This window comes from Phalacrocorax aristotelis, chromosome 29 (assembly GCF_949628215.1).
Source record: "Phalacrocorax aristotelis chromosome 29, bGulAri2.1, whole genome shotgun sequence".
In the NCBI taxonomy this organism is placed as follows: Eukaryota; Metazoa; Chordata; class Aves; order Suliformes; family Phalacrocoracidae; genus Phalacrocorax; species Phalacrocorax aristotelis.
The window spans coordinates 345,889-365,249 of record NC_134304.1 but is presented as its reverse complement, the minus strand read 5'-3'; the positions used below and the strand labels follow the sequence as shown (position 1 = coordinate 365,249).

Sequence of the window (19,361 nt, the reverse complement as noted above, 5' to 3'; positions counted from 1 at the left end):
ACACCCCCACTGCTGTGGGGCTGAGCCAACAGGGCCATGCAAGCAAGCCAGAAGCAAAAGGCAGGGTTGAGCGTCCCTCAGGGTTGCATGGGGACAGCCAAGCAGCCCAGGAGTGGTGCGTGCCTCACCTGCGTCCCCCACCGCGTGTCCCAGCAGGGTCGGGTGCTCCCAGGGCACGGCTGGGTGCCCCTGGCCCCACAGCCGCCCCCGGCACCCGGAGCTGTGACTCAGACTTTCCTGCCCGTTCCCATGCCGCCGGCCCGCGCTAATCTCTGCCGCTCGCGCGCAGGGAACATGTGTCAGCCCCAATGCGTGCCGAGGGCCAAAGATAGGCAGGACAGGCAGGGCATTGCGTTGGGGGACAGACGGACAGGATGGAGCTGGGCAGAGGGGATAAACAGGCAGGGTAGAGCTGGGGATGGGCGTCAGACAAGGCATTGCATGGAGGGACAGACAGATGGGATGGAGCTGGGCTTGCGTAGACAGACAGGGCATTGCATGGGGGGACAGACAGATAGGATGGAGCTGGGGATGGGATCTGAGCCATGCTGAGCCCAATGGGTTTGGTGCACCCAGTGCAGGGTGGGGAAGCAGGGTGAAGGCCTCTTGGCTGTCTCTCAGTGTGCTCCCCTGCACTGTCTGTCTGCCTGCCCCTGTGCTGCTTGTCCACCCAGAGAGGGGTTCTGTCCCCAGCACCACACTCTGTCTGTCCGTCCCCTCCACACTGTCTGTCTGTCCATCAATGCATTCGCCCATCCATCCATCCCACACCAGGCTTGGTCCAGTTGCCCCCACATGCCTTGCTTCTTATCTTCATGTCCCTGCCTGTGCTCTCTGTCCATCCACCCACCCATGCCATGCATCATTCTGTCTGTCTGTCCATGTCCATAGTCCTCACGACACCATGCCACCTCTGTTTGTCCCCTCATGCAATGTTCCATTCTGTCCAACTGTCCTTCCTCACAGTGCTGCCTCTCCATCAGACCAAGCTGCTCTGCTCCAGTAAGTCATGGTCCTTGATGTCTGTTTGTCCCCATGTGCAAACCCTGTCTGTCACCCCATGCCCAACCCCATCCTGTCTTTCTGTCCCCCCATGCAATGCCATCTCAATGTCATTCCACAACACAACCCTAACCATGCCGCAACACAGCCTGGTCATGCCGCAACACAGCCCAGTGATGCCATGACACAGCTTGGTCATGCCACTACACAGCCGGGTCATGCCATGACACAGCCAAGCAATGTCATGGCACAACCCAGCCATGCCACAACCACACACCATGCACCCCAACATTGCCACAGCTTCCCGCCCCCTACCACATCCCAGCACGGCCACGACCCCTCACCCTGCTGCGGTGGCAGCCTGGGTGGCCACAGCAAGTCCTGGGCATCCCTCCACCTGCCTCAGTTTCCCCTCTCTGGTGCCACCTCCCCAAGGGGATGGGGGACCTGTTTTGTCATGTCTCCCCCAGCCACACAGCATATCACAGCTCTAGCTTCACCCACCTATGTGCCAGCCGACTCCCACGGGAGTGTGGGGCAGGGACCAGGAGCAGGAAGTGGATGCCAGACCCCCAGGTGTGGGGGAGAATGTTTTGGGGACAGGCCGGGGACACCAGCCCTGGTTGCTGGCCCGCAGCGATCCTCGGGACCAAGGCATCATCCCATGGGGCTGGCACCAACCCCAAGAGACACTGTCCACACACCAAGCCCCCTCTGCCACCGTCCCCAGCGTCCCCAGCCCCGGCCACGCCACCCCTGCTCCGTGTCCCTGCTGTCCTCCCCCCCAGCTCTGAGTCACATCTGGGCCCCCTCAGCAGGGCACGTTCCTGGGGGGTTTATTTTGGGATGGGGCTGGCAGAGCCCAGCTGGCGGCACACAGACCCAGTGTCCTGCCAAGGAAGTACTGGCCATGCCAGAATGTGTGGTCAGCCACGGAGGTGCAGCCCAGGGTGGGGGGTATGCATGGAGCCGGGGGTGCTGGGGGGGTCTCCCCAGGTTAGAGTGGGGGGAGCACAGCACATAAGGGTTGTGGCACCCTGCTCATCCCTCTGCCTGCAACCCACGGCTCTGCCTGCCCTGTGCCTCAGAATTGTGCCTGCACGCCTATGTCTGCACCCCAGGGCTCTGCCTGCCCTGTGCTCCAAAACTGTGTCTGCCCCCCTATGCCTGCACCCCGGGACTGTGCCTGCCCCAGCATCCTCCCTCTCCCCCAGCTCCCAGGCTGGATCCCTCCCTCTCCCCCAGTTCCCAGGGCCATACCCTTCCCTCTCCCCTGTTCCCATAACCATACCCCTCCCTCTCCCTACTTTCCACAATAATACTCATCCCTCTCTCCTGTTCCCATTACCATCTCCACCCCCCCCCCCCCCCCCGCCATTTCCCATGGCCACCTCCCTCTGCCGAGCTCCCAGGGCCTATGCCTCCCTCTTCCTTCCCACCTGCTCTTTCCCCCCATCCCATCTGCTCATCGGGCCCTGACCCCGGCCCCGCTGGAAGGTAATTAATACTTGACAGCACATTAGCAGGACCCGCTTGGCAGACAGCCAACGGGGGGAAGGTCACACACTCCTCTCCCCATTACCCTCCTGGGGAGCAGGGGCTGCTCCTAGGCGGGTGTTCCCCCAGCCCCCACCATGGGGCAGGAATTGGGGGCCTTTAACCCCCCTGCCCAACTGGGGACCATCCCCAGGGTCCAGCTGTCCAGCCACACCGGCACGTCTCTGGTCTCAGTGGTATGCGGAGGATGCGGGCGTCTGTCCCTGTCCCTGTCCCTGTCCGTGTGTCCCCCCCCCCGGGGGGGCCCTTTGCTGGCTGGCATCCTGGGAGCGTGGGAGGGAGCGTGGTGGCAGGGCTGCGGGGGTGGAGGGACGGACAGCTGCGGGGGCACTGAAATAGCCAGCGGGCAGCCAGGCCAGGTGGCACCAGCTTGTCCCGGTCCTTGTCCCCAGGGCTGGGAGGGGCACAGCCCGGTGCTGAGCCCCACAAGCCATAGCCCCACTGCCCCTGTCCTCGCTGCCCCTGACCGCATCCCCCTGTGCCCCTTCTGTCACTGCAGGGGGGAGGATGTGCCCCTTTGGTGTCCCATTGCCCCATGCCCCACCCCCGGAGTCCGTGGCCCCACTGCACCCACACCCTTTGCACCCATAAATCCCATTGCCCCACGCCCTGCCCCTCTGCAAGCCCTGGCCTCCATTTCCCCATGCACTGACCCTCTGCCGCCCTGATCCCGTTGCCCACTCTCTGCCCCTCTGCACCCCAAAGCCCTGCTGCCCCACACCCAGTCCCTCTGTCCCCCAAACCCCATTGCCCTGCTTTCTGCCTCGCTGCCCCACCTGCCCCAGCCCCACCGCCTGCCTCCCAGCAGGGCCCAGCCTGGCCCCTGCCCCACACCACAGGACAGAGCTGTGGGCATGTCCCCCCCCGGGCAGGCAGGGTGCAGGCTGCAGGACAGGTGGCTGCAGGATTAGCGTTAACGAGCTGTTTCATAACAGGGTCGAGAGGCCACAGGGGGAGTGTGGGCAGGGGGCCAGGCTTGGCTCAGCCCCACACCTGGGACAGTCGAGCCCCTGCACTCACCCCGCTGTGGCCCCATGGCACAGCCACAGCTGTGCACAGGCACCCCATGGTGCCCCATGAGGCTGGGTGCCCACGTCCCTGGGCACAGGCACCCCGTGCTGCCCTGCGGACGCATCCCCATGCACAGGCACGGTGCAGGCAGATGCCCAGGTCTCCACATTTAATGACTGTGCAGGAGGACAAGGGGCTGGGGCAGGGCCATGGGCTGCCACCCATGGCCTCCTGTGGGGTGTGGTGCATGGGGTCCCCCAGGGAGATACACAGGAGGGTTGCTCTGCAGGGGGACATGGTGGCTGCCGAGATCGGGGACCATCCAGGGGCAGAGCTGCACTGCTCAAGCATCCTGCAAGGACAAAAGGATGACCGTGGCTTGATCCTGCCACCCTGGGGTATTCCATGGTGGCAGATGGGGTTCCAGACCTGGCAGACCACGCCGACATCCTCCTGGTGGGTGCAGTCATGGCGTCCCCAGATGCGGTGGGCACAATTCTGCAGGGTCCCCTCCTGACCCTGGCAGCGGACGTCATCTAGCCAGATGTGTCCAGCACCGGGGCCGAAGCGGGGCCGTCCCCGGGGGAGGTCACCAACAGGCCCTGCCACCCCACAGCCCAGCTCCCGGCAAACAACCTCTGCGTTGGTCCTGCTCCAGCCATCATCGCAGACTGTGCCCCACCGCCCATCATGGTTCACCTCCAACCGCCCAGCGCAGCGCCGGGGGCCACCCACCAACCGCAGCTGGAAAGGCTCTGCAAGGACACTGGGTGATGCCAGCCCCATGGGAGGCCCCACCTAAGGCAGCAGCACCCCACCCTGCTGCATGCTCACCCTCACACTCGACGGCAGCCACCCTATCCGTGGGGCAGGATGATGGGTGCCCTGCCTGGAGGATGCAATGTTCCAGGTCCGGCTCCAGCCCAGTGCACTGCACTAGCAGCAGCACTGCCGGGGAAGCACCGGCTGCCGCGGGGCTGCAGGGTGGCGGGACGAGGCGTGGGCGACCACAGCCCAGCTGGCGGCACAACACCCGGGCAGCCGCCAGGTCCCAGCCTTCGGCGCAGACGGAGCTCCAGATGCCGGCGAATTGGAGCTCCAGGCGCCCAGTGCAGCGTAAGTGGCTGCCCCTCAGCCGGGCTGGCACCACTGTGCACAGGGGGAAAAGTGTATGGCACCAGTATGACCAGTACAGTCTCACTTTGCCCAACTCATGCACAGCCTGCCCCTCACATCCCCAGCCTGCCCAGCACATCCCCAGCCTGCCCCTCACAGCCGCAGCCTGCCCCTCACGGCCGCAGCCTGCCCCTCACCGCCCCAGCCTGCCCAGCACAGCCCCAGGCTGCCCCTCACAGCCCCAGCCTGCCCCTCACAGCCCCAGCCTGCCCCTCGCGGCCCCAGGCTGCCCCTCACAGCCCCAGCCTGCCCCTCGCGGCCCCAGCCTGCCCCACACGGCCCCAGCCTGCCCAGCACAGCCCTAGCCTGCCCAGCACAGCCCCAGGCTGCCCCTCACAGCCCCAGCCTGTCCAGCACAGCCCCGGCCTGCCCTGCACAGCCCCAGCCTGCCCCTCGCAGCCCCAGCCTGCCCCTCACAGCCCCAGCCTGCCCCTCGCAGCCCCAGCCTGCCCCTCACAGCCCCAGCCTGCCCCTCGCGGCCCCAGCCTGCCCCACACGGCCCCAGCCTGCCCAGCACAGCCCTAGCCTGCCCAGCACAGCCCCAGGCTGCCCCTCACAGCCCCAGCCTGCCCCTCACAGCCCCAGCCTGCCCCTCACAGCCCCAGCCTGCCCCTCGCGGCCCCAGGCTGCCCCTCACAGCCCCAGCCTGCCCCTCGCGGCCCCAGCCTGCCCCACACGGCCCCAGCCTGCCCAGCACAGCCCTAGCCTGCCCAGCACAGCCCCAGGCTGCCCCTCACAGCCCCAGCCTGTCCAGCACAGCCCCAGCCTGCCCCTCGCAGCCCCAGCCTGCCCCTCACAGCCCCAGCCTGCCCCTCGCAGCCCCAGCCTGCCCCTCACAGCCCCAGCCTGCCCCTCGCAGCCCCAGCCTGCCCAGCACAGCCCCAGCCTGCCCCTCACAGCCCCAGCCTGCCCCTCACGGCCCCAGCCTGCCCAGCAGAGCCCCAGCCTGCCCCTCGCAGCCCCAGCCTGCCCCTCACGGCCCCAGCCTGCCCAGCAGAGCCCCAGCCTGCCCCTCGCAGCCCCAGCCTGCCCCTCACAGCCCCAGGCTGCCCCTCGCAGCCCCAGCCTGCCCCTCACAGCCCCAGCCTGCCCCTCGCAGCCCCAGCCTGCCCAGCACAGCCCCAGCCTGCCCCTCGCAGCCCCAGCCTGCCCAGCACAGCCCCAGCCTGCCCCTCACAGCCCCAGCCTGCCCCTCACATCCCCAGCCTGCCCAGCACAGCCCCAGCCTGCCCCTCACAGCCCCAGCCTGCCCCTCACATCCCCAGCCTGCCCAGCACAGCCCCAGCCTGCCCCTCACAGCCCCAGCCTGCCCCTCACAGCCCCAGCCTGCCCAGCACAGCCCCAGCCTGCCCCTCACAGCCCCAGCCTGCCCCTCACATCCCCAGCCTGCCCAGCACAGCCCCAGCCTGCCCCTCACAGCCCCAGCCTGCCCCTCACATCCCCAGCCTGCCCAGCACAGCCCCAGCCTGCCCCTCACAGCCCCAGCCTGCCCCTCACATCCCCAGCCTGCCCAGCACAGCCCCAGCCTGCCCCTCACAGCCCCAGCCTGCCCCTCCACAGCCCCAGCCTGCCCAGCACAGCCCCAGCCTGCCCCTCACAGCCCCAGCCTGCCCAGCACAGCCCCAGGCTGCCCCTCACAGCCCCAGCCTGCCCCTCCACAGCCCCAGCCTGCCCAGCACAGCCCCAGCCTGCCCCTCACAGCCCCAGCCTGCCCCTCCACAGCCCCAGCCTGCCCAGCACAGCCCCAGCCTGCCCCTCACAGCCCCAGCCTGCCCAGCACAGCCCCAGCCTGCCCCTCACAGCCCCAGCCTGCCCCTCACAGCCCCAGCCTGCCCAGCAGAGCCCCAGCCTGCCCCTCACGGCCCCAGCCTGCCCAGCACAGCCCCAGGCTGCCCCTCACAGCCCCAGCCTGCCCCTCGCAGCCCCAGCCTGCCCCTCGCAGCCCCAGCCTGCCCAGCACAGCCCCAGCCTGCCCCTCGCAGCCCCAGCCTGCCCAGCACAGCCCCAGCCTGCCCCTCACGGCCCCAGCCTGCCCCTCCACAGCCCCAGCCTGCCCCTCGCAGCCCCAGCCTGCCCCTCCACAGCCCCAGCCTGCCCCTCACATCCCCAGCCTGCCCAGCACAGCCCCAGCCTGCCCAGCGCAGCCCCAGCCTGCCCCTCACGGCCCCAGCCTGCCCCTCACAGCCCCAGCCTGCCCCTCGCGGCCCCAGGCTGCCCCTCACAGCCCCAGCCTGCCCCTCGCGGCCCCAGCCTGCCCCACACGGCCCCAGCCTGCCCAGCACAGCCCCAGGCTGCCCCTCACAGCCCTAGCCTGCCCCTCGCAGGCCCAGCCTGCCCCTCGCAGCCCCAGGCTGCCCCTCACAGCCCCAGCCTGCCCAGCACAGCCCCAGCCTGCCCAGCACAGCCCCAGCCTGCCCCTCACGGCCCCAGGCTGCCCCTCGCAGGCCCAGCCTGCCCCTCGCGGCCCCAGCCTGCCCAGCACAGCCCCAGCCTGCCCAGCGCAGCCCCAGCCTGCCCCTCACGGCCCCAGCCTGCCCCTCACATCCCCAGGCTGCCCCTCACAGCCCCAGCCTGCCCCTCGCAGCCCCAGGCTGCCCCTCACAGCCCTAGCCTGCCCCTCGCAGCCCCAGCCTGCCCCTCGCAGCCCCAGCCTGCCCCTCGCAGCCCCAGCCTGCCCCTCGCAGCCCCAGCCTGCCCCTCGCAGCCCCAGCCTCCCCCAGTCGGCCCCAGCCTGCCCAGCACAGCGCCAGCCTGTCCAGCACATCCCCAGCCTGCCCCTCGCAGCCCCAGCCTGCCCCTCGCAGCCCCAGCCTGCCCCTCGCAGCCCCAGCCTCCCCCAGACGGCCCCTGCCTTCCCAGCACATCCCCTGCCTGCCCAGCACATCCCCAGCCTGCCCAGCACATCCCCAGCCTGCCCCTCACAGCCCCAGCCTGGCCCTCGCAGCCCCAGCCTGCCCCTCGCAGCCCCAGCCTCCCCCAGACGGCCCCTGCCTTCCCAGCACATCCCCAGCCTGCCCCTCACTGCCCCAGCCTGCCCCTCACACCCCCAGTCCACCCAGTAAAAGCCCTCCTATATGTGGTCCATGCCCCAGTGCCTGCCACATCCCAGGGTCTCTGACCCCACAGACCCCGAGTGTCACCACGGGGACACACAGAGGTCACCAGGGGACAGCCAGGGGACCCCGGCCTGGGGGACAGCAGGGAGACACCCAGGGGACACCCACAGGACCCCCAACATACCAGATCCAGCCACGATGCCGCAGCACAGAGCTGGGGGAGGGAGGCAATGGCTGAGTGGGGACCCAGCCCTCACCCCACAGACATCCCCCACCTCACTTGCCCCACTGATCCCCAACATGCAACCCCACAGAACCCCACATGCCCCACTGACCCCCGAAACGCATCCCATGGACACCCCAAAACCTTCCAGGCCCCGCTGACCCCCAAGACACACCCCATAGACACCCCACACCCTGCACACCCCAGTAAAAGCCCAAACACACCTGCCAAGTGCACCCCCAGCTCTGTGCCCCCCAAGTGCATCCCCAGATCTATGGCCCCCATGTGTGCACTCACGTCTGTGCCCACCAAGTTCACCCGCAGCCCTGTGGCCCCCAAAGACCCTGCCCCCCACCCCATGACCCCCAATCCCTCACCAAGGCACAGCCCGAGGCCGACCAGCCCCCCCATGCTGCAGATGCCTGGGACCCCCTCTTCCAGGGTCCCCCCTTTTAAAGCTCCCTCCCAGGAAGGGCCTTGGGGGGCAGTGTAGGGGGGCAGGGGAGAGGAAGCGAAAGCGCCATGGGGAAGCACTGAGGGATCCTGCCCGGCACCATGGGACCTGCGGAGATGGGGGTGTGGGATGAGGAGCAGGATCAGGTGTCCCCTGCCTGCGTGCCCCAGACCACCTCCCTGCCCAAGGATGGGACCCCTATCCCCCTGCCAAAATGATGTGCCCCACCCCACAACCTCAAGATGCTCCAGGATTGTGGGGGCTGGGGGGTCCAGTCCCACTTTATTTCCTTTGGGGGTCACAGCAGTCCCCCGGGGTCACTCAATTAGGGGGGATCACAACCCCATCATGGCCGAGAGCCGGTGGTAGGGGGGGTCCTTGAAAAGCCCCCCAGGAGGTGCTGAAGGGTCAAGGCCAGCGCCCGCAGGTCTCCCCGCAGGCCCCGCACCTCCTGCAGAAGGGCCTGCAGCTGGGGGGCTGGGCAGGGGGGGCAGCTGCTGGACCCCCCTCCCCACTGCTCCCCAGCCCCAGGGTGGGCCGGTGATGCTGCTGCTGGTGGAGTCAGACCTGTGGGGCGAGACATAGAGACCCCCTAAAGTGCAGCCATAAGAGATACCCCCCCAAAATGTGTCCAAACCCCCCCCCCAAAAAAAAACAATAGAAATTGGGATGCAAAGGAACCCTGCATCCCCCCACCACCCTGCTGGCACCCACACCCATGAAACCCCAGAGCTCTCAGAGAGTGTCATCTCAGGAGTCCACTGGCAGGACACCACCCTGCCACGGTGCCCCCCTACCCCGGGCTTACCTGCACACGGGGCCCCAGGGAGCATGCGGTCTGTTGGGGTGTGGCGAGGATGGGTGCCGAGGGGTTCTGGGGAGGGCCAAGAGGGTGCTGGGGGGGTCTGGGTGCTGAGGGGCTCCAGGGGGGGCTGAGAGGGTGCTGGAGGGGTCTGGGTTCTGAGGGCCTCCAGGGGATGCTGAGGGGGTGCTGGTGCGGTCTGGGTGCTGAGGGGCTCCAGGGGGGGCTGAGAGGGTGCTGGAGGGGTCTGGGTGCTGAGGGCCTCCAGGGGATGCTGAGGGGGTGCTGGTGCGGTCTGGGTGCTGAGGGGCTCCAGGGGGGGCTGAGAGGGTGCTGGAGGGGTCTGGGTTCTGAGGGCCTCCAGGGGATGCTGAGGGGGTGCTGGTGCGGTCTGGGTGCTGAGGGGCTCCAGGGGGGGCTGAGAGGGTGATGGAGGGGTCTGGGTGTGGAGAGTTTCCATGGGGTGCCACTTGGGTGCTGGTGCGGTCTGGGTGCTGAGGGCCTCCAGGGGGGGCTGAGAAGGTGCTGGAGGGGTCTGGGTGCTGAGGGTCTCTGTGGGGTGCTGCTTGGGTGCTGGGGGGGTCTGGGTGCCAAGGGTCTCTGTGGGGTACTGGGGGTGAGCTGGGGGGGTTTGCGTGCTGAGAGTCTCAATGGGGTACTGAGGGTGTGCTAGCAGGGTCTGGGTGCTGAGGAGCAACATGGGGTGCTTCTGGGGTGCTGGGGGTGTCTGGGTGCTGAGGGTCTCTATGGGGTGTTGCAGTGGTGCTGGGGGGGCCTGGGTGCTAAAGGTCTCCATAGGGTGCTGGGAGGGTGCTGGGGGGGTGAGGGTGCTGAGGGTCTCCATGGGGTGCTGAGGGAGTGCTGGAGCAATCTGGAGTCTGGGGGTCTCCATGGGGTGCAGGGGGTGTGCTGGGGGGCTATGAGTGTTTGCGGGCTCCATGGGGTGTTGAGTAAATGCTGAGGGACTCTGTGCACCAGTGGTCTCCTTGGGGTGCTGGGGGGCTGCTGGGGGGCTCTGGGAAGGGATGCTGGAGCCTGGATCTAGTTGGACTGCAAGGGCAGGAGCGGTTGTTGGCATCAGGGTGGGGGTCTGTGATGTAGGGGGTGGTGGGGGCTCTGCAGGGGGAGCAGGGACTCCAGCAGGGCCTAGGTCTGGGTCTGCACCTGGGGAGGGAAGGTACACAGAGGTCTGTGAGGCCCCAGCACCACTGACTCCAGCCCCCTGCCCTGGGTGCTGGGTGAAGAAAACCCCATCCACCCACCCACCCATATGTCCACCCCTCCACCTACCCATCCATCCATTCCTTTCCTTGCCATCCATGCATCTAATCCCCCACAAATCCTTCCCCGCCATCCATCCATCCATCAGTCCACCCACCCTTTCTCCTAACTTTCTGTCCTTCCTTCCCTCCACCTTTCTGTCCATTCAGTTGCCCCCTCCTCTCTCAGTCTATCCACGTGTAGTCCCTACTGTCTTTCCATCCACCCCAGTCCTCCAATATTTCATTCTTTTCCTGCAAATTTCTTCCAAATAATTCCTTGCTTAGTACCATCTGGATCCAGATCTGCTGGAGAATGTGTGCTCCTCATGGTGGCTTCTGGCCCTGGTTCAGCCCCAAGATGTGTGGTCCATGTGGTATCATCTGGACGCAGTTCTGCTGCAGGACGTGTGCTCCTCAGGGTATCTGCTGGAGAATACGTGCTCCTCATGGTGGCTTCTGGCCCAGGTTCAGCCCCAAGATTTGTGGTCCGTGTGGTATCATCTGGATGCGGTTCTGCTGCAGGATGTGTGCTCCTCAGGGTATCTGATAGAGGACCTGTGCTCCATGTGGTACCATCTGCATCCAGTTCTGCTGGAGGATGTGCATCCAGTGTGACACCACTGGGACCAGGTTCTGCTATGGGATGTGCACTCCACATAGTATCATCCAGACTCCTTTCTGCTGAAGAGTGTGTGCTCTGCATGATACCGTCTAGGCCCAGTTCTGCTGGAGGATGAGTGCTCATCATACCTTCAGGAGCTGGTTCTGCTGCAGGACGTGTGCTTGTCTCGGTACCTTCAGGAGCTGGTTCTGCTGCAGGATGTGTGCTTGTCTCGGTACCTTCAGGAGCTGGTTCTGCTGCAGGAGGTGTGCTTGTCTCGGTACCTTCAGGAGCTGGTTCTGCTGCAGGAGGTGTGCTTGTCATGGTACCTTCAGGAGCTGGTTCTGCTGCAGGAGGTGTGCTTGTCTCGGTACCTTCAGGAGCTGGTTCTGCTGTGGGAGGTGTGCTTGTCATGGTACCTTCAGGAGCTGGTTCTGCTGCAGGAGGTGTGCTTGTCATGGTACTTTCAGGAGCTGGTTCTGCTGTGGGAGGTGTGCTTGTCATGGTACCTTCAGGAGCTGGTTCTGCTGCAGGAGGTGTGCTTGTCATGGTACCTTCAGGAGCTGGTTCTGCTGCAGGAGGTGTGCTTGTCATGGTACCTTCAGGAGCTGGTTCTGCTGCAGGACGTGTGCTTGTCATGGTACCTTCAGGAGCTGGTTCTGCTGCAGGATGTGTGCTTGTCTCGGTACCTTCAGGAGCTGGTTCTGCTGCAGGAGGTGTGCTTGTCATGGTACCTTCAGGAGCTGGTTCTGCTGCAGGACGTGTGCTTGTCATGGTACTTTCAGGAGCTGGTTCTGCTGTGGGAGGTGTGCTTGTCATGGTACCTTCAGGAGCTGGTTCTGCTGCAGGAGGTGTGCTTGTCATGGTACTTTCAGGAGCTGGTTCTGCTGCAGGAGGTGTGCTTGTCATGGTACCTTCAGGAGCTGGTTCTGCTGCAGGACGTGTGCTTGTCATGGTACCTTCAGGAGCTGGTTCTGCTGCGGGAGGTGTGCTTGTCATGGTACCTTCAGGAGCTGGTTCTGCTGCAGGAGGTGTGCTTGTCTCGGTACCTTCAGGAGCTGGTTCTGCTGCAGGAGGTGTGCTTGTCATGGTACCTTCAGGAGCTGGTTCTGCTGCAGGAGGTGTGCTTGTCATGGTACTTTCAGGAGCTGGTTCTGCTGCAGGACGTGTGCTCGTCATGGTACTTTCAGGAGCTGGTTCTGCTGCAGGACGTGTGCTCGTCATGGTACTTTCAGGAGCTGGTTCTGCTGCAGGACGTGTGCTCGTCATGTTACTTTCAGGAGCTGGTTCTGCTGCAGGAGGTGTGCTTGTCATGGTACCTTCAGGAGCTGGTTCTGCTGCAGGACGTGTGCTCGTCATGGTACTTTCAGGAGCTGGTTCTGCTGCAGGATGTGTGCTTGTCATGGTACCTTCAGGACCTGGTTCTCCCAGGTTCTGGTTACTCCACACGGTATCACCTGCTGGGACCACCATGGTGGGTACCAAGTCCTGCCTTGCTTTGGGCTTCATGCCCTGCGTGGTACTAACCAGATCCCACCCCACCTTAGCTTGAGTGGCATCAGTGGGGTCCTGACCTGCTGGCCGTTGGGTGAGCTGGGTGGCAACTGCCACATCTTGCCCTGTTTGCAGTTGGGTGGCACCAACTGGATTCCGCCCTGCTTTGGGCTTTGTACCTTGCATGGTTTCAACCAAACCCCGTCCGGATGGTTTCCTGGTGGTCTTGTTGGGACCTGCCAGAATCTGTCCAGCTTTGGACTGGGTGATCCGTACAGTACTGGATGGATCCCGACCTGCTTTAGGACGGGTGATGTGGATGGTACCAACTGGATCCTGTCCTGCCTTGGACCTGTTGGTGCCAGCTGGTTGCCATCCTACCTTGGACCTGTTGGTGCCAGTAGGATGCCATCCTGCTTTGGACCTGTTGGTGCCAGCTGGATGCCATCCCGCTTTGGACCTGTTGGTGCCAGCTGGATGCCACCCCGCTTTGGTTCTGTTGGTGCCAGCTGGATGCCACCCTGCTTTGGACCTGTTGGTGCCAGCTTGATCCCATCCTATTTTGGACCTGTTGGTGCCAGCTGGATGCCACCCCGCTTTGGACCTGTTGGTGCCAGCTTGATCCCATCCTGCTTTGGTTCTGTTGGTGCCAGCTGGATGCCACCCCACTTTGGACCTGTTGGTGCCAGCTGGATGCCACCCTGCTTTGGACCTGTTGGTGACAGCCGGATGCCATCCTGCTTTGGACCTGTTGGTTCCCACTGGATACTGTCCTTCCTTGGACCTGTTGGTGCCAGCTGGTTCCCATCCTGCCTTGGACCTAGTGGTACCAGACGGATCCTGTCCCACTTTAGACCTGGTGGCACCAGCTGGATCCCGTCCTGCCTTGGGCTTGGTGCTCTGGATGATGCCAGCCGGATCCTGTTCTGCTTTGAGTCGTGTGATCCTGATGATACGAATGGGATCTCGCCCTGCTTTGGTTTGGGTGGCACCAATTCGACCCTGTGTTGCAGGATGCTGGGTGCTGTGGGTGGTACCAGTTGCATCCCATCGTGTGGGGTGCTGGGTTCCAGGGGTGGTGCTGGCCAGACCCTGTCCTGCAGGGTGCTGGGTGCTGGTGGCAGGCAGAGACGTCCCTGTTGGTGACAGCAGGTCCCCTTGCCCTGCAGCAACAAGAGGGTCACTCAGCCCAGCTCTGGGGGGAGACCCAGGCCCAGAGGCAGGGGCATCCCCTGCAGACAGGGTCTCTGGAACATGGGGAGGGAGCCCAGCAGGCAGGAGAGGTGCATGGGGGGGGATCCATGCCCTCCAAACCCGCTTCAGCCCCCAGCCCTGCAGACGGGCCAGGGGGCAGCAAAACATGGGGTCCCGAGTTGCAACCGGCAACCGCCAGCTCTCTGGGACCCTGCACAGGGGGACGGGGACCCCCATCTCCACTCCTCCTACCCTTGCGGGCTGTCCTTGCAGCAGACTGGCTGACTGTGGTGCTCTGGGGAGAGCCAGGGGCACGGGGCCGTGTGGAGGGGGTCACCCAGTCCAGCTTCATCTGTGGTCGGTGGGGACTGGGGTCTGCAGGGTGGGCATCCAGGTTGGCCAGCTCATCTGCAGGCAGAAGAGACCAGCATGAGCCTTTGCAATGCACACACCGCACGTGCACTGCAGACACACTGCACCCTGCCCGTGCACAGACTCGATGTCCCCACGCACTGCGCACATGCACTGCACCCTGCCCATCCACGTGCACTGCACACACACTGCGCCCTGCCCGTGCACACACTCGATGTCCCCACACACTGCGCACACGCACTGCCCCCTGCCCATCCACGTACTGCACATGCACTGCACCCTCACTGCTTGCAGAGCAGCTGTACTGCACCCTGCAGACCACTCACCCACAGGATTTGCAATTCAGCCGCGGTGTCCCCGTGCCCACCGACTGCCCCGGGACCACCGCACGGGTACAGGGACTGTGTGCCCACTGCATCAGCCCTGCGAGGGCACAGCCCCCAGCCTCCCACATCACAAGAACCTGCACAGACAACGGCGGCATCCTCCCGGTGCTGGCAGTTGGTGACGCCCCAGGGGGAAGCCAGGCACCCCAGCAGGGATGACTCGTTCCCTTGGCACCGCACATCATCCAGCCAGATGGGCCCGGTGCCCTCGCCAAAAAAAGCTGCCCGGGGGGCGTCGAGGGCAGCCCCGCAGCCCAGCTGCCGGCAGACCACTGCCGCATCCGGCAGCCCCCACAGGTCGTCGCAGACAGTACCCCAGTGCCCAGCGTGGAAGATCTCCAGCCGGCCGGCGCAGCGTCCCGCAGCCCCCACCAGCCGCATGGTGGGACCCCCTGGGAGAGAGGTTGGGGTCAGCATCAGCCCGGGCACACCATACCTGTGCATGCCATGCCTGTGCACACCTTGCCCATGCACACCATAACTGTGCATTCTGTACTGGTGCACACTGTACTTGTGCATGCCGTGTCTGCACACGCTGTACCCAACCATAGCTTTGCATGCTGTACCTGTGCACGCTGCACCCGTGCATGCTGTAACGGGTGGCTGGGTGATGGTGGGCGACGGCGTGGGGGTCCAGGGGGGCTCGGTGGTGCTGAGGGGCTGGAAGTGGTGTGCTGTGGGGAGAGGCGGTCAGGTGAAGCCACCCCAGCTTAGCCCCCTGCTCGCCCACCGACCCACTGCAGCCCACCTGAGCAGACAGCACTGGCATCCTCTTCGTGGGCGCAGACGTGGGGACGCCAGCCCCGGTGCCGGCACAGGGCCAGACGCTCCTCGGTGCCCCGGCACCGCAACCCGTTGAGCCAGATGGGACCCGAACCCTCTCCAAACCAGGCTCCCGGTGGGGCAGCCAGGGCAGTCCCACAGCCCAGCTGCCTGCAGACCACCGTCGCGTCCGGTAGCCCCCAGTCGTCATCGCAGACGGTGCCCCAATGCCCGTTGTGCTGCACCTCCACCCGCCCGGCACAGCGCCCGGGACCCCCGGCCAGCCGCACGGGGAATGGCTCTGGGGACAGACCACACTCAGGCACCAGGGCCAACAGCACCCACCAACACCTGCTGGGACCCACCAGGACGCCCTGGGACCCACTGGTAGCCCTACACACTGGGAACTGCTGAGTCCCATTGGGAGATTCTGCACTCACTGGGACCTGCTGGGACCTTCTGGGACCCCTGCACCCACTGGGACCCCTCAGACCCACTGGGCTCCTTTGCACACACTTGGGACCTGCTGGGACCTACTGGGAGCCCAGCCCATGCTGGGACCTGCTGGGATCCTTTTCACACACTGGGACTTGCTGGGAACTACTGGGAGCCCTGCATGCCCCCCCACCCGGGACACCCCCACACACTAGCACCTGCTGGGAACCACCCAGGATCCACTGGATCCCACTGGGACCCCTGCACACACTGGGCCCTGCTGGGACCACCTGGGATGTCCGCACACACGGGGACATGCTGGGTCCTGCTGGGACCTACTGGAAGCCCAGCACACACTGGGACACATTGGGACCCACTGGGACCCCTGCAGGCTCCAGGAACCCCTGCGGATACTGAGACATGCTGGGACTTGGTGGGACCCACTGGTACCTCTGTATACATTGGGACCTGCTCGGTCCTCCTGGGACCCATGCACCCACTGGGATCCTTTGCATACAGTGGGACCTGCTGGGACCCCTACACACACTGGGACCCACTGGGATCCTTTTCACATGCTGGGACCTGCTGAGACCCACTGGGATCCTCTGAACAAACTGGGACCTGCTGGGACCCCCTAGGATCTTCTGCACATGATGGAGCCTGCTGGGAGCTACCAGGACAAACTGGAATCCAGTGGGACCCCTGCCCACCCTGGGACCTGCTGGGCTCTTTTGCACACACTGGGACCCCCTGGGAGCTCCCCACCACTGGGCCAGGCCCCTCACTCCCCACAGCCCCCCATCCCCCCACCCCCACCCCTGCCCCATTACCTGTGCTGTGGGGTCTCAGCACCCCCACTGGAGACCGAGTAGAGCGGATGAGTGCAGGTACCCAGGCATCTGGGCACTCCACCCCATCCCAGGGTCCCCAGCGGGCCAGGGGTCCCTGGGGCACCCAGAAGTGGGTACCAGTGACCAGTGCCTGATGACCAGTGCCCTTCCCAGTGCCCAGCATCCCTCCCAGTGACCTGTGACCAGCGACCAGCCTTTCCCAGTGACCAGTGCCCCATGGCCAGACCCAGTACCCTTCTCAGTGTCCATCTCCAGTGCCCAGTGACCTGCCCAGTGCCCTGCCCAGTGCCCACTGCCCCATCCCCAGTAGCCTCCTGCAGTACCCACTGCCTAGTGCCCCATGCCCAGTGCTCGGCCCAGTGCCCAGCGCCCCATGACTTCTGCCCTATGCCCTTCCCAGTTCCCAGTACCCTCTGACCAGAGACCAGTGCCAAATGTCCCTTGCCCAGTGCCCTTCCCAGCACCCAGTTCCCAGTACCCCCATGCCCACTGCCTGGTGCTGTTCCCACTGCCCATCACAGCCCACCCTACCCAGTTCCCCTCCCAGTGACCAGTGCCCAGCACAGCCCAGAACACCCAATGCCCTGCCCAGTGCCTCACAGCCTTCCTACTATTCCACACAGCCCAGTCCCCAGTTGCCAACACAGCCCACAGCACCCCATGCCCAGTGCCCCGTGCCCAGAGCAGTCCACAGTGCCCAGTGCAATTACCAGTGCCCTTCCCAGTGCCTGTTGCCCTCTTTCCAGTGCCCCACACCCAGTGCCCCATGCCCAGCATGGCCCACAGTGCCCAGTACAACCCCCAGTTCCCTTCCCAGTGCCCATTGCCCTCTTCCCAGTGCCCAGCACAGACACCAGTACCCCACGCCCAGTGCCCTGTGCCCAGCATGTCCCACAGTGCCCAGTGCAATCAACCCCCAGTGCCCTTCCCAGTGCCCATTGCCCTCCTCCCCATTGCCCATGGCCCGCCCAGTTGCCATCACAGCCCACAGTGCCCCACGCCCAGTGCTCTGTGCCCAGCACAGCCCACAGTGTCCAGTGCAATTCCCAGTGCCCATTGCCCGCTTCCCAGTGCCCCACACCCTGCCCGGTGCCCAGCACAGCCCACAGTGCCCCACGCCCAGTGCCCAGCATGGCCTGCAATGCCCAGTGCAATCCCCAGTGCCCTTCCCAGTGGCCAGTTCCCAGTGCTCTATGCCCAATGCCCAGCACAGCCCACAGCTCCCAGTGGCCTTCCCAGTGCCCAGCACCACCCATGGTGGCCAGTGCCCAGTGCCTGACTCCACCCTGCAGGGTCCCGCAGCCCCAGCTGGGCGCAGTGCCTCATGCAGTGCCCAGTGCCCCCTGCAGTGCCCAATGCCCCCAGCAGCGCCCTTCCCCTGTTGCGCCCAGTGCAGCGCCCAGCCCTGTGCAGTGCCCAGAGCCGCCTGTGCAGTGCTCATGCAGTGCCCGAGCAGTGCCAGCACCATGTCCAGCACCATGCCCATGCCACGCCTGTGCCGTGCTCATGCAGTACCTGTGCAGTGCCAGCACGTCTAGCACCATGCCTGTGCCGTGCCCGTGCAGTGCCTGTGCAGTGCCAGCACAGTGCTGTACCAGCACCATGCCCGTGCCACGCCTGTGCCATGCCCATGCAGTGCCCGTGCAGTGCCGCGCCAGCGCCATGCCTGTGCCACGCCTCTGCCATGCCCATGCAGTGCAGCGCAGTGCAGTACCAGCACCATGCCCATGCCAAACCTGTGCCGTGCCCCTGCAGTGCCCATGCAGTGCCCGTGCAGTGCAGTACCAGCACCATGCCTGTGCCACACCTGTGCCGTGCCCCTGCAGTGCCCATGCAGTGCCCCTGCAGTGCAGTACCAGCACTGTGCCTGTGCAGTGCCTGCATCATGCCCCTGCAGTGCAGTGCAGTGCCCAGTGTCATATTAAACCTCCCCTCCCAGTACCCACACCATACCCATGCCGTAGCTGTGCCATACACACGACGAGCCCATGCAGTGCCAGCGCAGCGCAGTGCCCCATGTAGTACCAGCACAGTGCCCGTGCAGTGCCCCATGCCGTATTCATCCCCCTCACAGCACCTGCACCCTACCCACGTCATACGCACGCCAACCCTGTGCAGTGCCAGTGCGGTGCCAGTGCCCATGCAGTGCCCGGTGCTGTATTCAACCCCATTCCCAGCACCCGCACCGTACCCGTGCCATACGCACACCGACCCTGCGCAGCGCCTGTGTAGTGCAGTGCCCGTGCAGTGCAGTGCCCGTGCAGTGCAGCGCCTGTGCAGTGCAGTGCCCGTGCAGTGCAAGGCGGTGCTGCCGGGCTCACCCAGGAGCAGGAGGGCGAGGGCCATGGCGGGCCGTGGTGGCGATGGGGACGGCCGGGCGGGCGGGGAGGACGAGATGGAGCTGCTGGGCCAAGGATGACTCAGTCTGTCCATACGTCTGTCCTTCCAGCTGGCCATCCAGGGGCTGGGGGGGATGGGCTGGGGGCAGGTGGGGCCCTGGGACCCCCCTGGGCTGGGGGGCGGGGGGGGCAGGGTCTCCCCCTTGTTGTGTCTCCCCCAACCCAGCGGGACTTGGGCCAGGGCAGGTGAGGGTTAACGCCAGAGCCACGCGGCACGCTGGGGACACACACACGTGCAGCGCCCACGCGCGTGCACGTGGCCTCCTGCCGCCCCGACACGCGTGTGCACGTGGCCTTCCACTGACATGCGTGTGCACAGGGCCT

The 19,361-nt window shown here is 65.5% G+C and overlaps 2 protein-coding genes across 2 annotated transcripts; both read right to left on the bottom strand.

Moving 5' to 3' along the window:
* Positions 1-3,731: 3,731 nt before the first annotated feature.
* LOC142048912 (CD5 antigen-like) lies at positions 3,732-18,984 on the bottom strand. Its single transcript, XM_075076242.1, has 8 exons — positions 18,960-18,984; positions 15,339-15,653; positions 15,157-15,264; positions 14,668-14,982; positions 14,085-14,240; positions 4,405-4,812; positions 4,000-4,325; positions 3,732-3,922 (listed from the first exon to the last, which is right to left on the bottom strand). Exons 1-8 carry the CDS (start codon positions 18,982-18,984, stop codon positions 3,914-3,916), a joined length of 1,662 nt encoding a protein of 553 aa, XP_074932343.1. The 3' UTR covers positions 3,732-3,913.
* LOC142048921 (uncharacterized) lies at positions 8,735-12,253 on the bottom strand. The gene is made up of 3 exons (XM_075076255.1): positions 10,832-12,253; positions 9,288-10,445; positions 8,735-9,046 (listed from the first exon to the last, which is right to left on the bottom strand). Exons 1-3 carry the CDS (start codon positions 12,231-12,233, stop codon positions 8,826-8,828), a joined length of 2,781 nt encoding a protein of 926 aa, XP_074932356.1. The 5' UTR covers positions 12,234-12,253; the 3' UTR covers positions 8,735-8,825.
* Positions 18,985-19,361: the final 377 nt, after the last annotated feature.

What these genes read in the sequence shown, in the direction of transcription:
- LOC142048921 (XM_075076255.1), bottom strand. Translation starts at nt 12,233, where the DNA reads ATGACAAGCACACCTCCTGCAGCAGAACCAGCTCCTGAAGGTACCGAG. An exon ending in AGCAGATCTGGATCCAGATG is followed by an intron (nt 10,446 to 10,831) that starts GTACTAAGCAAG and finishes TTCCCTCCCCAG; the next exon opens with GTGCAGACCCAGACCTAGGC. An exon ending in CCCTGGGGCCCCGTGTGCAG is followed by an intron (nt 9,047 to 9,287) that starts GTAAGCCCGGGG and finishes CTCGCCCCACAG; the next exon opens with GTCTGACTCCACCAGCAGCA.
- LOC142048912 (XM_075076242.1), bottom strand. Translation starts at nt 18,984, where the DNA reads ATGGCCCTCGCCCTCCTGCTCCTGG. An exon ending in TGCCGCCGTTGTCTGTGCAG is followed by an intron (nt 14,241 to 14,667) that starts GTTCTTGTGATG and finishes TTCTGCCTGCAG; the next exon opens with ATGAGCTGGCCAACCTGGAT. An exon ending in GGCTGCCGTCGAGTGTGAGG is followed by an intron (nt 4,326 to 4,404) that starts GTGAGCATGCAG and finishes GTGTCCTTGCAG; the next exon opens with AGCCTTTCCAGCTGCGGTTG.